This window comes from Eleutherodactylus coqui, chromosome 13 (assembly GCF_035609145.1).
Source record: "Eleutherodactylus coqui strain aEleCoq1 chromosome 13, aEleCoq1.hap1, whole genome shotgun sequence".
In the NCBI taxonomy this organism is placed as follows: domain Eukaryota; kingdom Metazoa; phylum Chordata; class Amphibia; order Anura; family Eleutherodactylidae; genus Eleutherodactylus; species Eleutherodactylus coqui.
Window position 1 is genome coordinate 41,128,184 of NC_089849.1, and position 16,614 is coordinate 41,144,797.

The 16,614-nt window shown below is 41.5% G+C and overlaps 1 protein-coding gene across 1 annotated transcript in view; it reads left to right on the top strand.

The window, feature by feature from the left end:
• MED24 (mediator complex subunit 24) overlaps positions 1–11,100 on the top strand; it is a 69,290-nt gene extending 58,190 nt beyond the window's left edge. The window contains exons 24-26 of the mRNA XM_066587977.1: positions 6,376–6,456; positions 8,840–8,988; positions 9,072–11,100. Coding sequence (XP_066444074.1) covers positions 6,376–6,456; positions 8,840–8,988; positions 9,072–9,188 — 347 coding nt within the window. The 3' untranslated portion in view covers positions 9,189–11,100. The remainder of the gene's footprint in view (positions 1–6,375; positions 6,457–8,839; positions 8,989–9,071) is intronic.
• The last annotated feature ends 5,514 nt before the right edge of the window (positions 11,101–16,614 follow it).

Below are 16,614 nucleotides of genomic sequence, written 5' to 3' on the forward strand. Positions count from 1 at the left end.
GGCCACAAGGGGTATGGTTCTGAACACGGGACAAACAGGGGTATCCATTTTGGGGTGAAAGTCTTCATCCCTATGTGTGCTGTACAAAAAAAACAGTTTTTAAATTGATACAACTGCCAAAAAAATGAAAATTGTAATTTTTTTCCTACTGCTTTGCTTAGATTTATTCAAAAATTGTAGGGTAAAAATACACAGTACACCCCTAGATAAATTCGTTAGGGGGTCTAGTTTTCAAAATGGGATCATTTGTGGGGGTTCTCTGTCGTTTTGGCCGCTCAAGGGCTCTACAAGTGGGCAATGGGGTCTAAATCACCTTCATGCTAAATTTCTGTTCTGAAAGCCACCGACTACTCCTTTAATTTTGCGCCCCGTTGTGCATCCAGACAAAAGATTAGGGCCACAATGGGTATGTCTCTGAACACGGGAGAAACAGGGGTATCCACTTTGGGGTGCAAGTCTTCATTCATGTGTGTGCTGTACCAAAAAAGCAGTTTTTAAAACGACAGAATTGCCAAAAAAACGAAGATCACAATTTTTTCCTTTTGCTTTGCTTCAATTCATTCAAAAACTGTGGGCTCAAAATGGGCAGTACACCCCTAGATAAATTCATTAAGGGGTCTAGTTTTCAAAATGGGGTCACTTGTGGGGGTTCTCTTTGATTTTGGCCGCTCAAGAGCTCTACAAAAGTGCTATGGGGCCTAAAACTCCTTCAAGGAAAATCTATGTTCTTAAAGCCACCGACTACTCCTTTCGTTTTGGGCCCCATTGTGCATCCAGACATAAGATTAGGGCCACAATGGGTATGTCTCTGAACACGGGAGAAACAGGGGTATCCATTTTGGGATGAAAGGCTTCATTCATGCGTGTGCTGTACAAAAAAAGCTGTTTTTAAAATGACAGAATTGACAAAAAAATGAAAATCAAAATTTTTTCCTTTTGCTTGGCTTGAATTCATTCAAAAACTGTGGGGTCAAAATGGTCAGTACACCCCTAGATAAATTCGTTAAGGGGTCTAGTTTTCAAAATGGGGTCACTTGTGGGGGTTCTCTTTGGTTTTGGCCACTCAAGAGCTCTACAAAAGTGCTATGGGGCCTAAAACGCCTTCAAGCAAAATTTATGTTCTGAAAGACACCGACTACTCCTTTCGTTTTGGCTCCCGTTATGCATCCAGACATAAGATTAGGGCCACAATGGGTATGTTTCTGAACACGGGAGTATCCGTTTTGGTGTGTAAATCCTCATTTTCATGGGCTCTATAGGAAAAAAAATATGTCTTTAAAATGACATATTTGCAAAAATATGAAATTTTATTTTTTGTCCCCTAAATTGAACTAATTCCTGAAAAAAAGAACTGGTGGGGTCAAAATACTCATGACACCCCTCAGTGAATACACTAAGGGGTGTAGTTTTTAAAATGGGGTCATTTGTGGGTGTATCTATAATTCTGACACTTATGAGCCTCTGCAAACTTGGCTTGGTGCAGGAAAACAAAGTGCTCCTCAAAATGCTGAAAAGTAATGTTAAATTTGTACGTCCTCTAAATGGTTAAAAAAAACACAAAAGTTTTTCAAGTGTGCATTCAGAATAAAGCAAACAGATGGAAATATATATGTTATCAAAAATTTGTACAGTATGTTTGGACATATTTGAGATATTACGGTTGAAAATGTGAAAAAATGACAATTTTTTCAAAATTTTTCCAATATTGGTACTTTTAATAAATATACACAAATTATATCGGTCTCTTTTTACAATCTAAATGAAGTACAACATGTGGCGAAAAAACAATGTCAGAATCAGTGGGATATGTAAAGCCTTTACGGAGTTATGCCACGTTGAACGACGCATGTCAGATTTCCAAAATTTGGCTCCGTCACTAAGGCGCAAACAGGCTTCGTCACTAAGGGGTTAAAAAGAATAGGGCCCAGTACTGCCCCCTGTTCAAGGACTACATACATGACACAAGATGTAAAGTGGACGGCATTGTCCATCATATAGCATATTCAAAATAGTGATGGTATAGATAAAAATCAAGTAACTTACCCAAGAGAAAAATGACAATAAATGGATTTCAGTCCCCGAATCTAAAGTCACTTGATTCTAAGTCACACACACTTAAAACAACCCACATGGCATTCTTGTTCCAGATGGACTGGGCTGAAACATCCTTGTTTAAAGAAAAGATGGTGCCGTCCTTCTTTGAGACTTGGGAAAGCTTCATCGGAATGCTTCCGCAGAGAATAAAGGAGAAACTGCGAAATTGTTTCTATCACACGTGTTGGTATCAAGAACAGATGGTGCGGGGGGATCCTCCTCTCTAGGGTGTCATAACTGTCGAGCCATTGCCGTGGGGGGGACTCTACGATTCTGGGCCAACTGTCCATCTGATTAATCGGAGGTCTGTCTCAGTACACTGAGAGCAGACCCTGAAAATAGATACATGAGGTCTAAAAAATACCAAGTGAAAAGAGAGAGATGGCACATAGCTCTGAGGTCATAACGGGTCGAAGTTTGTTTAAATATGATATTTTATTTTATTTTTTTTCTTGGTTAATTTTAATTATTACTTAAAAATAAAAAAAAAAAAGCAAAATGTATATTGAGATTATAGCCATGCTTTAATTTGCCGATAGATAGTCATAATGCGTTCCAGAAGCACTAACTCATCCGGACTCCAGAAAGATTAGGAGGGACTGCCTGGCTACTGTAATGTGGGATGTATCTCGATTGCTCAATAAAAACATTTTTTTAAAAACAAACCACACTTTAAATCATACCACCCTTGCAAGCTCGTAGTTTTGTTTGCTTTAAATATCTTTCAGCAGCAGTTAAGGCCCATTTAGACCCAACGATTATCACTCAAAAATCGCACAAAAGCGTCTTTTGAGTGATAATCGTTGGGTCTAACTGCACTGACATGGTGCAGTTTTCGTTAAGCAGTCGCTGTTCGCTGTCTTTCAGCCTGATGAAAGACCATGATGAGCCTCATCAGGAAATCTCAGTGGGATATAGCTGATACTATTGTTTCAGCTGTATCCTGCTCCCTGAACACAGGCGGGATATGAAGAACACGGCGGTCCAGCTGTGTTCTCCACACCTGGCACACAGCTGTATACCAGCTAAGCGCTCCGTGAACAGCCTGGGTATGAAGTACACAGTGCTCCAGCTGTGTTCTGCATACTCCACTCGGAGCGCTCGGCTGTATAACAACCGGGCGCTCTGAGCAGAGAGCAGCTGGATGCAGAAGACAAGCGGCCCCACAAAACAAATCACAACATGTTCTATTTCAGTGCGGATCCCACACGGACGGCTTCCATTAAAGTCAAGTAAACCTTGCATTCATTGAATATGCTAAGCAAAACAAAGCAATCGCTTAGCCGCTGGAAACACTGAACGAACTGCATTCAAACTCAACGAATTTCCAGCGACCAAATAATGGATTTTCTGCCAGCCTGAACTTTGGCTAATTGAACAAATAGTGCACAACTGCCCTTGTTTACATGTAACGATTATCGCTCATTTTCATCCGTTTGAACAAATTTTGAGCGATAAACCTTGCGTGTAAACGGGCCTTAACACATGATAAACAGCAGTTCTTATTAATATCACCAACTTTACACAAGCAAAATATTCCCGTTAATCAATAATCAAAAACTCTCTAGGTAAACTGTATTCCACATAATGTTGACTTCCATAAGTACTAATTTTATAAAGCTTGAAATGTGTCACAAAATAAACGGCTTGATGAATATAGGAGGAAAAAGTACTAGAATCACCATTAAATATTCTTGTGAAAGAAATCCTGTTGACCCGTGGAATCGTTCCTTGTAAAAGCACTCTTATAACCTTGCATGTGACTCGCCGAGATAGTAGGAAAAAAATATAGAGTTGTTCCAAAAGTGTTTTTAGTAACTTTGTAGAAGTTCTAAGAAACTTTTTGGTTCTTCCTTCTCCTTTCTCTGTAAACCTCAGCTCTTGCTCCGGATGTTCCTCTTCCGCACGGTATTAGTGCTGTGTCAGAAGTGACCGTGGCACTGCCTTTTTCGCTCTCGACCATTGACCTCAATGAGTTGGGTGCTGAATGCTGTAATCTTGGAGTGTAAGACTTCCTGTGTGCTGAGATGCTTATTTTCCCTTTTACGTATGTTCTGGATCAGACGAGGACCGCAGTCACAAACTATTCGCAATAACACAGATTTCATGCTTTTTGTTGCAATTTTATTATTCTCTGTGGTGATTTTCCAGTGGAAATGAGTAACAAATATTTTTATGCACTGATATGAGCAATTAGACTGGATTTTCCTCATTGCCTAATGAAATACTAGATAAAACATGACAACCATTTTTCCTAAACGCTTAATTGGTCACTTGACTCATGAAATGCTAGCGATGTCTATTGTAGTAATCAACATTTTTGTTAAAGGGGTCCCCTGATAAACGGATTATAGAGTGTTCCGCTATTGGGACCACCTATAATCTGGCAGGTGACTTAGTATTAACTGGTCATATTCGCTACAGAGCCTTCCCGGGGGAGATGTAAGTAGTATGTAGGTCTCATTGAAATCATTGGGATTGTTCGTGTTTTTCACAGATTCGTCACATCCCCTGGAGTGAGAGACGCTGTTAGCAGCCACTCGCCGTTCTCCCTAATAGTTGAGGTGTCTCACCTGGAGCTCTTCTTTAATGACTTTCCTAATAGAGTGTTTGCAATTGTTTTTTTTTTCCTGTAGAGCCACCCATATCCGTAAACTAGATGTAAACAGTCAGTGATCCCAGGAGCCTGGTAGCCCATGTGGCACAAAATTTGCTACTGGGTCCTAATGTTTTTTCTTCTTTACTTTTGAGGTCTTTGAGAGTTCTTATTGAAGTTTGTACAAGACTAATTGACTTCTGGATTGGTCTGCTGTCTGTACATCTTGGATGACTGTCAGTTGCCTCTCTTGACTACACCGTAGACCTGCTGCTTGACTCCCTGAACATTGACATTTATTTAAGCGGGGGGGGGGGGGGGGGGGGGAAGCTTACATGCTCATTTGATAGAGGCTTGTCCGCTCATTGTTTTCAATGGGGCCGGCGGCAGCACCCGCCCCATTGAAAACATAGGGAGTACATTGCAAACTTCAGCCACAGCTGTGACAGCTAATGAAGGAATTCTCTGTGGCAGTAGTCCGTGATGCTATTCCATTTCTTTCAATTGGGCCAGCACTGCTGTGGCCCCATTGAAAGCAGTGGATCGCTGGCAACCACCGCAGCGATGATTTTCGGGGAAGGGCTTGAAATATAAGCCCGTCCCTGAAAATCATGGCTAGCTGTAAAAAATATATATACACTCACCTAGAAGAGCTGTCTGGCTCTTCTCTCCGGCAGTTGTCTTCTGTGTTCAGGAGGACGGGGATTAAAAAATTCCCGCCCCCAGAAAGCGCTGGTGTCATTGGCTGAGTGCTCAGCCAATCACAGGCAGCGCTCAGCCATTCATTGATGAATGGCTGAAGACTGTGACCAATCACAGGCAGCCCTCAGCTGTCATTCAATGGCTGAGGGCTGCCTGTGATTGGCTGAGCGCTTTTTTTTTTTTTTTACAGGTAGCCATGATTTTCAAGGAAGGGCTTATATTTTAAGCCCTTCCCCGAAAATCATCGCTGTCTGCAACCCACTGCTTTCAATGGGGCTGCAGCAGTGTCGACTCCATTAGAAGGACTGGGATAGCATCACGGACTTCTGCCATAGCTGTGGCAGAAGTCCGCGATGTATTCCTTATGTTTTCAATGGGGTCAACGCTGGTGCCGCCATCCACATTGAAAACACTGAGCGATATCGCAGATTCTTTTCTGTGCGCTGCGAAACGCAAATGAGTATGAAACCATTGAAAATCATTGGTTTCATAATCAACGCTCTCCCATTGCAAGAAAAAATATCGCTAGTGGGTAAGCACCTTTTAGGCTGCCATCTTATTACTACAATTAGGGTGTAATTGAACTACCAGGACGACAGATATGAGTGCCTTCAGTATTTGGTGGCAGAGGAAAATTTTTCCATCTGTCTAACCACTTATATGCTGCAGTTGCTATTGATTGACGCATCTAAGGGGTAGATTGGGTAGAATCAGAGTTATCTCTGATCTCAGCCTTTGCAGGTGATTACCACCTGTATAACACAGCTGGCACCTGCTGTTTATGGAGCTCTATGCACTGTTTTGCGACTTCCACCATACATATACGGCGGATGTGTTAATGTGTATAGCCATCTTTATGTATATGGAGGCTACTAGATGCCCTCAGTTGTCTGTTCTGCAACTAATTGGCTTTGCCTTATTTTCATGCTTCCTCCATAAATGGTATCATACATGGTCTGACAAATGTCTCCTCTATCCAACAGTAGATCGCCCCATGAACAACTCGCTCTCCGCCTCACAGATCCACAACATCAGCTCCAAGGAGCCCTTAAACCGAGTACTTGGTAAGTTTGGCCATATTGTAATGTGAACCCCACAGAGGTCTAAGCAGGATGATGAATGCACCTCACTGCTGCAGTGGAAACGAGGAGTCGGTCTGCGTCTCCGATCACGTCACAATCTGGACAGTCAACAGGAATTATTTCCTTCTTCAACAGAAGTGCTGAATAACATTAAAAAACATTTAGTTAGGAAAGAATTAAGGAGTTCAAGCAGTTTTCCAGATAAATGTCACTCTGAGTCGTCCCAGGCGGCCGGCCTTAACCCCTTAAGGGCCTAATTTGACATTAAGGAAGCAACGATTTTTGGGAGATTTTCATCTCCACTTTTCAAAAAGCCATAACTTTTATTTTTCTGTCAACATGGCCGTATGAGGGCTTGTTTTTTGCTTGGCGAACCATAGTTTTTATTGGTGCCATTTGTGGGTGCATATACTGTATTGTAACACTTTTATTAACTTGTTTTTTTGAGAGCAGAGAGAAAACATCCATTCTGCCATTGTTGTTTTTTTATTTTTTTACAGCATCAATCATGCAGCTTAAATGACGCAATACATTTTTTTCTGCAGGTCGGTACGATTACGATACCAAAAATAGTTTTTTAGGTTTTTCCACTTTTGCACAATAAAACCCCTTTTTTTTGGAAATTTATAATTATTTTTACAGCGCTGCATTTGAAGTCCCATAACATTTTTTTGTTTTTCCATGGACTGTTTTTTGCGTTACGAGTTTTTATTTGTACCATTTTGGGGTACATATGGCTTTTTGATATTTTCTTATTGCAGTTTTTAGAAGGTAAAACGAACAAAATAATCATTTTGCCTCTATTTATTTTTTTAATTTTTTTTTTACATTTTTTGTTGCGCAGGATTAATAGTGTGCTCAAGTTATAGTACAGGTCATTATGGACACGCTCATACGAAATATGTAGGGTTTTTCTTAAACTTTTTAAAAAATTTTGTACAAATAAAGTGAAATTATTAAAAAAGGGTTGTTTTTTGTTAATTTTTAACTTTTTTTTTTACACTTTTAAAAATTTTTTATACTGTTTATGTATAACTATAACAGCTATGATAAAGCATTGCAGGGGTTTTGTACTGCACTGCTTTATCGCTTCTAGTAGCGATCACAGACAGCGGCAAAGCAAGACGCCTGTGTCTGGCATTATGTTGACATGGCAACCCGTCGGCCCTCCGTGATTACATCGCGGGGGTCCGATAAGGTCACAGAGGGAGTGCGCTACCTCTGTGAACCCTTTACATGCCGCGATCTACATAGATCGTGGCAAGTAGGGTGTTAACAGCGGGGGTCGCGGTCCTCATGTACCCCCCTGTTGCAGCGGGAGGCTGGCTATTGGCAGATGGCACAGACTTACTTATGATCCCGCGCCTTCCACATGACATAAGGTTACGTCATGTTGCGTTAAGTACCTCACTCCCATGACATAACCTTACGTCCTGTGGCGTTAGGGGTTAAAGGGGCTGTACCATCTCTTATAAATAAAGTGTAACCCTCTTACTGAAAAATGTAGCAACTTTCTAATATACTTTTGTTAATTTCTACACTGTTTTCAAGATAACTGGAAAGTTTCCTACTTACATCCAGAAGCTGGGAGTTTGCTACAGTTGTATGAAACACACTTGACGGCTAGGTGCAAACCTCTCTTCTGTCTAGATAGTTTGCCATGTTATTTCAGCCTGGAATCCAGAATAGCCCTCTCACAGAGGATTGCCTAGGCTGATGTAATTGGAGCATATCCCCAGCTGTGAGAAGTATTAAAAGAGTTTTCTAGTGTTAAACTATTGAGCTATCCTCAGGATTGGTCATCATTAGTTGATCGTTGAGCGTCTGCTGCTCGGGATCTCCGCCAATCCACTGATTGGAAAGACAGCGGCGCTCTGGTGAGCACTGTGGCCACTTCAGTTTCATGACAGTCAGTGAGATCTCTCTGGCGCCATTCGTGTTTGGCATTTTCATTGTTTGGCTCCAAGGACGGAGGTAAGCTACGGAAATGTGAATGGGGCCTTACATAGTTCATATTCAAATGAATGCTTGACCTTGAAATTCATGTTTGCATTGAGTCTTCCAGTATAGGGGTCATTTTTGCAGAGCTTCTTCCCTATGGAACTGGCGTTGTCCTATTGAGAAAGCATTTTAATGACCCTTATCATGACATATGGCTTGGGTGTCCTGGTGACCACGATATTTGTGCAGTTCTTACAAGATCCTTTCAAGGCGACTTCCATATCTGCCAAAGATGTGCCAATGTTGGGCTGGAACAAACTGTCTGAATCCTTCACTACCCGTCTTATGTCAGATATGCTATTAGTAACCATGGGATGTAGTCTAAGACTTGTATGCTTATCACCCTACATGTTTTTGCACACAGCTAACCTCTTCCTATTGATATCGTCCATTCTTGGAGCCCGGATGGCCGGTGCCCACACGCAGTTTGTGCAGTGGTTTATGGAGGAATGTGTAGAGAGCCTGGAGCAGGGAGGCAAAGGGGGCATCCTCCAGTTCATGCCTTTCAGTATGGTAAGGATTAGGGTGGTACTTGTTTTTCATGGTGGTCATGACTTGTGCTTCATTTAAAATTCGTTTGCCTTTTCTTTACACAGGTTTCCGAATTGGTTAAAGTTTCCACACTTTCAAGCCCTAAAATAGTATTGGCCATCACTGACCTGACTCTTCCTCTTGGGAGAAGAGTGGCTGCCAAAGCACTGACTGCCCTATGAGCATCTACGAACATTTTCCTTGCCTTTTCTTATAGAGGACGTTTTTTTCTGGCAGCTAACGACATTCTTCAAGACATCCGCAGCTGCTATACAACGCACAATATATTTCTAGAGACTCCATAGATCCAAATCTCATCTTGTAAGATTATGATGCCACCATGTTTACATTTTGGTGAACCCTGGATATCGCCAGCTGTACGCTTTACCTTGATTAGAGAAACCACGTTATATTGGAGAAGCCAGCAAATTCATGGGATTAATTGTAAAGGACACATTAAAGGGGGTGTACATCTACACTGAATGGCCACTTAATTACAGGCCCCCATCTAGTAGCGCGTGACCCTCCTTTGGCCTTAACTATAGCAATTCATTGTTGTATAGATTCCACTAGGTAATTTAAAGGCCCATTTACTCCCAAAGACAAACGATTGAAAGATTGACAGTTTTAGCGATCATTTTGCAAAAAGTGTTAAAGGACACTAATGTCCATTAATACTTTATCAGCTTCATTTGCGTGTAAAAGGGCCTCCGGGAGCTGTTTCCAGAGCACAGCATATGGTCTGAGCTCTGCACACAGCTCTATTGTTCTCACACAAGCTGTCGGCAGAATACAATGTAATCTCCGACTAACAAGAACACAGCGTGTGGTCCTTGTTATCTCTCTCCAGCTGAACAATGGATTTTAAGCTCACCTTAAAATCATCGTTCAGCCGAAGAGTGAACGATAGCAGTGTCTACATGCAACGATTATCACTCGTATGCCATCGCTTGAACAAATTCTGAGCAATAATCATTAGGTGTAAATGGGACTTAAATCATTCTGCAGGAGTATTGGCCCATGCAGTCAGGAAGCATCTTGCTGTTGCCACAAATTAGATGGCGGTCCTGACATGTTCTGAAGAGCTAACAGGAAGGCTTTATCAATTCATTCTGCTTGCGCCAAATTCTGACCTCCCATCCATATGGTGCGTTAGAAATCTGGATCTATCTAATCAGGTGATGTTTTTCTACTTCTCAGTAATACAATTTTTGTGCTCTTTTGTCCCCTGGACTCTTTGACAGTAATGGCCCTGGAATTGGTCGTCTGCTCTTACAGGCCATGCGTGCTGAGGGGCGATGAGTTGTGCATTCAGGCACATTAGTGGAAGTATTAATGTTGCAATCAGCTGCAATTTGCTTGATTATGCACCGACTGTTCATCAGAGCAATTCTTGACGCCCTCTTCTGACTCCTTTCATTATGACATATCTTGTTGATATCATCAAAGTCTTGATGGTGTAACTCCCAACTCTGGAACTCACACCTATCTTCTGTTCTGGCCACCATCATCCCAAGACACTCTAAACGATTGTCTGGGAGGATGGAAATAGCTGAGTGCTCTGTGGTGTGTTCACGGAAATCAATGGGAATTACGTAAGCTATGCCATTTCTGTACCTCAGGAGCGGTGGAAACAACGTAGCTGCTGTGTTACACTGTTTGTGTAATCCCATTGACTTCTGTGGGAGTTATGAAAACAGTGTAACCTGGCCAAGCTTGGCTGTTTCTATCAATCCTTAAACCCAACCCCTTCATAATAGGCAATGTTCTCACCCTTGCCATGTTTGGCCAAGATGGGAAGACTCCTTTTAAATATACATACCGGTGTCTTTATATCAATGCAAATATGTATATATATATTGTATACATAGATCCACATTTGGCACCTTTACAGATATCTGGTGGTTGGGATTCAGGCCATCTGCTTTGTGTCTCCTAAGGGCTTCTTGTAAATTTGAGGTTTCTCATATGGTCTGCAAAGTTGTTTCTGCTCTTCATGAGAAGTTCTGAATAACAGATATGACGATTCTTCCTGTTATATCGCTGCAACTTATATTTTTTGTATTCTCTAATTAAAATTTCTTACATTTGTGATTTGTTGGAGGCTGTTTGCAAATTTTCATTTGTTTACTAGAGTTGAGCAAACATACTCTGCCGAGCTTGATGCTCGTTCAAGTATTAGTGTACTCGATGGTGCTCGTTACTCGAACGAGCATCAAGCCGTGTTCGACCCCGCCCCAGTTTTTGGCTCCTCCCCGCTGTGACGTGCCTGTTTTGGCCCCTCCCCGCCGCGACGCAGCGCGCGTCATTGGCAAATTTTTGGGCTGGCGAGAGAGAGAGAGAGAGAACGAACCTAGGAGAAAAAAAAAAGCTCGGCACCCGGCGTCCCACATACAAAAATGCTCAAGTCTCCCATTGAAGTCAATGGGGTTTGTTACTCGAGTAGAGCTCTCGAATTTTACAAAAAGCTCGACTCGAATAACGCGGACTCGAGCATTTGGGTGCTCGCTCATCTCTAGTGTTTAGTCGTTCATATTGCAGTTAGACCCTTAAAGAGCACATTAGGCGTCTGGGTGCTGAGACCCCTGCATCAAATGAACGCGGAATGAAAAGTGAACGATTACCTCTCGTCATTCAGTCGTTGCCTCGCGTTTAGACCGAAGGAATGTTGCTCGTTTGAAGGATAATTGTTTCGTCTAAATATACCTTAGATGCTTCCTCTCTTACCCCTCAGACCCCCACGATGTGATCGCGGGGTCGCGATGGGTTGCTCTGGCACCTAGAGGCTTGAATATAGCCTCCAAGTTTGACAGCTACACTGGCTGAGCCTCTTAGGCTTTCTAATGCACTTCTATACTGATGTATATTAGAGTAATAATTCTAATTGCCAATAGCCAAAAATACCCATAGGTAATATTCCCTAAAATATCATCCAAATACTTTATTATCCAAAAAAGACAGCATCGAGTGATATTTAAAATAATGCGGCGAATGGTAGCAATGAAATGTGACCAGCAGTCATCAATTAGTATCATGTGTGCAGAGGCATAACTTGAAGCTTCTGGGCCCCAATGCAAAACCTGTACCAGGGCCCCCAACTATAATGCTTTATTCATAGTACTGAGCTCCCTATATGGAGAAGAGAGGCCTTATGGGCTCCCTAAGGCTCCTGGGCCCAGCTGCAAGCGCATCCCCCTATAGTTAAGCCCCTGCATGTGTGTAATTGTGCATATACACACTAAAACGTAGACCTGGATGGCCAATTTCCAAAAGTCTATGTAGAAATGAAGTCAGCACCACCAAAAACCCTATTAAAACCTAATCAATAGCCACCCCAACATTTTTCGCCTTGCCTTGGTTGTTGTTCCCCCTGAGGACGCCGCAAGGCAAAACATATCCAGGGTCGCTATAGATTTGCCTTTGGCAATTAGAATTGTGTTTATATAACCAGGAGCATTCCTAGGGTAATTTCATAATATATTGATGTATATTAGTGTATTGGAGGAATGATAAAATATGGTGATAATCAAGTTCCCCAGTAGGACAAAAATAAAAAGATAAAAAATTATTTATAAAAACGCCAAATCGGCACCTTTCTCCCAATTACTGTGTAAAATAAAATCACATATGTGGCATTGTTGAGTTCGTAATGACCCAGAAAAAAAGTTAGTACATTATTTACACGCACAGTGCATGTCCTGATAAAAAAATATGGCGAAAATAGTTAATTTTGTCTATGTTGCCTTTAAAAAAAAAACGGAATAGTATGTGATAAAAGTTAAAATGCTCAGGTCCTCGTTATTCGAGTCGAGCTTTTCGTAAAATTCGAGAGCTCTATTCGAGTAACGAACCCCATTGACTTTAATGGGAGACTCAAGCATTTTTTTATGTGACCCGCCGGCTGCCGAGTTTTTTTTTTTTTCTCCCCCCTCCCTCCCCCCCAATTCAGCCACAAACTAGCGTTGACGTGCGCAGCGGGGAGGGGTCAAATCTGACATCAGTTTTGGGGCCAAAACTGGGGCGGGGTCGAACGTGGCGTGATGCTCGCTCGAGTAGCGAGCACCATCCAGTATGCTAATACTCGAACGCGCATCAAACTCGGCAGAGTACGTTCGCTCAACTCTAATAAAAACGTTGGATGGATCAACAAAGGTTGCTAGTAAAAAGTACAAATCATCCCGCAAAAAAAGCCCACTTTCACAGCACTGTTGACAAAAAAGAAAAATGTTTGGGCTCTTCGAATGTAGGGATTAAACAAAAGTTGCATTTTTAAAAAGTGGCAAAAAACCTATACAATTTGGTATTGACCAAATCCTACTATCCTGCAGAATTAATTTAACATATTATTTATACTGAACGGTGAACACTGTGAAATATAAGAATAAAAAACATGCCAGAATTGCAGAGCCCCTCATAAAAAGCAATCAAAATGCTATATGTGCCCAAAAAGTAGACAAATGAAGACTACAGCCCTTTTTTTCCCCAATCCCCCTAAATTTTTTTAAATAAAAGTTATACAGGACATTATATGTACCCAAAAATGATGCCAATAAAAAATAAAACTTGTTCTGCAAAAAACAAGCCCTCATATGGGTATGTCGTTGTAAAGATTATAGCTCCTGAAATGCGACAATGAAAGAAACAGAAAAATTAGTTGGTCATTAAGGCACAAACGAGCTTCATCACTAAAGACCAACGATTGGATATTCGACTTCAAGAGAGCTGACGTCACCGCTAAGGTCGTCAGCGCTCGTGCAGAGCTTTACACTAAAAGACTTCACCGCTGGATCGCGGGCTTCTTGCTCACTACTTCACCTTCAATGTCAAGAGCCGAGCGGTGAGCGTTTACACAGAACGACAAGCCTGCCATGCAGCAATGGTTTTTAGGCTGACTGAAAAGTCCGCTTAAAAACTTGTGAGCAAAAAGTTTAAACGAATTCTGAGCTATAATCGTACCTTGTAAATGGCCCATAAAAGGTTAAAAGTACCCTAATAAAGAGCTTCATTAGTTGCATCAGGTGTGCTTGAGATATACTTGGACTGGCTGGGGCTTTGTTGGATGTGACAATTTATTGCATGTTTGAAATATGTCTGAGTCAAAGAGTGGTCCAAACAGTTAAGATACCAAAAAGATAGCAAAAGCACTGAATTCTCCTAGAGATACAGTTGAAAGCATAGTTTGCAAGTTCAAAGTTAAACGTAAGTAAATTTGGCAAATAAACCTAATTTTCAATGTGGATTGAATAATTTTGATTGCAACTGTATAGTAATAATGTACTGAGCACTGCACTATGTAAACGAGGCTGAGCTGCGCTGCCTACAAGCCCTGGACAAGAAAGCAGTCGTATTTTCAAAAATTCATCTAACCCCTCAATTGTGTTTCCTGTTTTCAGTGGTGAAACGTGGTACTGCAAGTAGCAGTAATGTGTGAGTAGCCTATACAGGTCATTACGCTCGGATGATTCATGGGTATCTGATTAATTTACTCAAATTGGTTTTCATATTTTGTCTAGCATATTCATTTCAGAATAGGATCTGCAAAAGCCTTTTGACTTCATCTGAAATCTCGTTTCAGTGTAAGCCCCGGTCTATGTGTTTTTCAGATTACATTCCTGACACTTGATGAAACACTACTTCAGATATTTCACTTGTCCTGAGAAAATGTTGAACATTTTTGATGGGTTTATTAGAGGCCAGCCATCCCTCTCAACGGCGCAAGAGATGCCTTAAAACTGTGGCAAAGGTAAAATGGAGCAGTTGTCCATAATGACCACTAATATTCCAGGGCTCCACTTTTTGTTTGCACTAGTTTTGATGAAACTTCTACTTTGGGCTTTATATATAAAAGGTTTGGCAGGTAAATGAAAGGAGGAGCTGCCCATAAGGCCAAATATCTGGCACTTGAAATGGACTAGGGGGTATCAAGAAGCTAATGTAGGGGGGTGGTGACAAGTGTAATATTAGGAAACTATAAACCGGAAAGAACTATCTGAGAAAAGGGGAAGACCTTGTGTGTTATCTTGTGTCTCAGAACAAGGCCGCAGTATTGATGTACCGGACCAGAGGGTCCATATTGAACACTTCCACTCGGTGATAACAAGTGCTGGTCCCATTTACTGAAACCTCATATTACTGCAGCCTACAAACTAACAGTAACAAGTAGAGGAGATCTCAGCATGGCACAAAGTTATACCTCAGTTGAGATACTGGTTCTCATTGAAGAGACTTAGTGAGCGTATGGAGACTTATTCTCAGGCAATGCTCCATGGGAAAATTAATTTACATATAACATTATATACTACCATAAGATGTTCCATAAAACATTTTCCTACAATGCTATGAAGCTTTTTCCTTCAAGAACTGTAACTATTTTATCTTGCAGGACATCTTTCCATCAGCCCCTGGGAAAATGGCTTTCTCAGGATTATCTCAAATTCCTTTAGGGTCGATAAGTAATGGTTCCTTGCAGTCTCAAGGGACGAATACAAAACTAATGAGAGGAGCCTGAGGAAAGTTGCTTGTGTAAATTTGGGATTTCCAAAGTTCACCTAACAATAGGTCAATGGCAGGCGATACTAAACTTTCCACTCAAGTTTGGGAATTTACAAGCTTGCAAATAGACACTCCATATTTTAGCCATAGATCTATTTGTGTACTCCTATCATTTCACATAGCCAAATCGCATAGCAATAATTGGGCTGTGGGAAATGATACGAAAACACAATGATATTCTATACGAGTACATATAATCAGACTTCCACTGAAAAAGAAATGGTGTAGCCCACCTTTTATACAAAATCGTTCCTATCTTTTTCAACATCCCTAGTTCAATGTAAAAGTCCTGTGAAAATCTGAGTTTGGTTTATTACAAGAACAGCGTGGGGCTGCGTGCATCTTCCCATGTACAGAGCGCATAGCTTGCTATGAGCCCATATTGTACCTCCAATGTACACTGCTCCAAAATACACTCATTGTCAAAAAACAATTCCACCCCTAGAAGAAGTTGTCGGTTTGCTGCAAAACTCGGCATGCAGTTACATCTCAGGCAAATATATAAATAATGAGAGTTGTGATGTCATTAGATGAACGGCCTCATCACCGGAGGCCCTAAAAGTGGTTTCCCCCCGTGGCCTATAAAAGGCTCGCAGAGGCTCCTTGTGTGTAGTGGACCTCCTTTTCCACTTGTGTAGAGCTTGTTGACCACTAGACACCTCTACAACGCAATTAAACAGATTTCAACCATCACCTAGTTAACAAAGTTTGAGAGGGGCACGTCATCGGAATGGGAGAAGCCACCATATGGTGGCAGGCAGAGGGCCTTTGGGTGCATGAACACAAAGAGGGACCAACAGCAGAGTCACACGTTGGTGTCCAAATGGTTATGTCACACAGTGTTGTCAAGAGAATAAGTCAAAAACTAAACTTTTAAAGAAATGTTCCCAAGCGGCTCCATTACTTAGAGAGAAAGCAAATGCAGCTGGCATCACACCATACATGAAACATCTAATGTTCAGTATTTTTTAACACAAAGTCCCTCTGGTGGTCTATGGTCATAGAGTGGTTGTTTCTTGGCTGGACTAGGTATCCAGCAGTAGTTTATTCAACTTT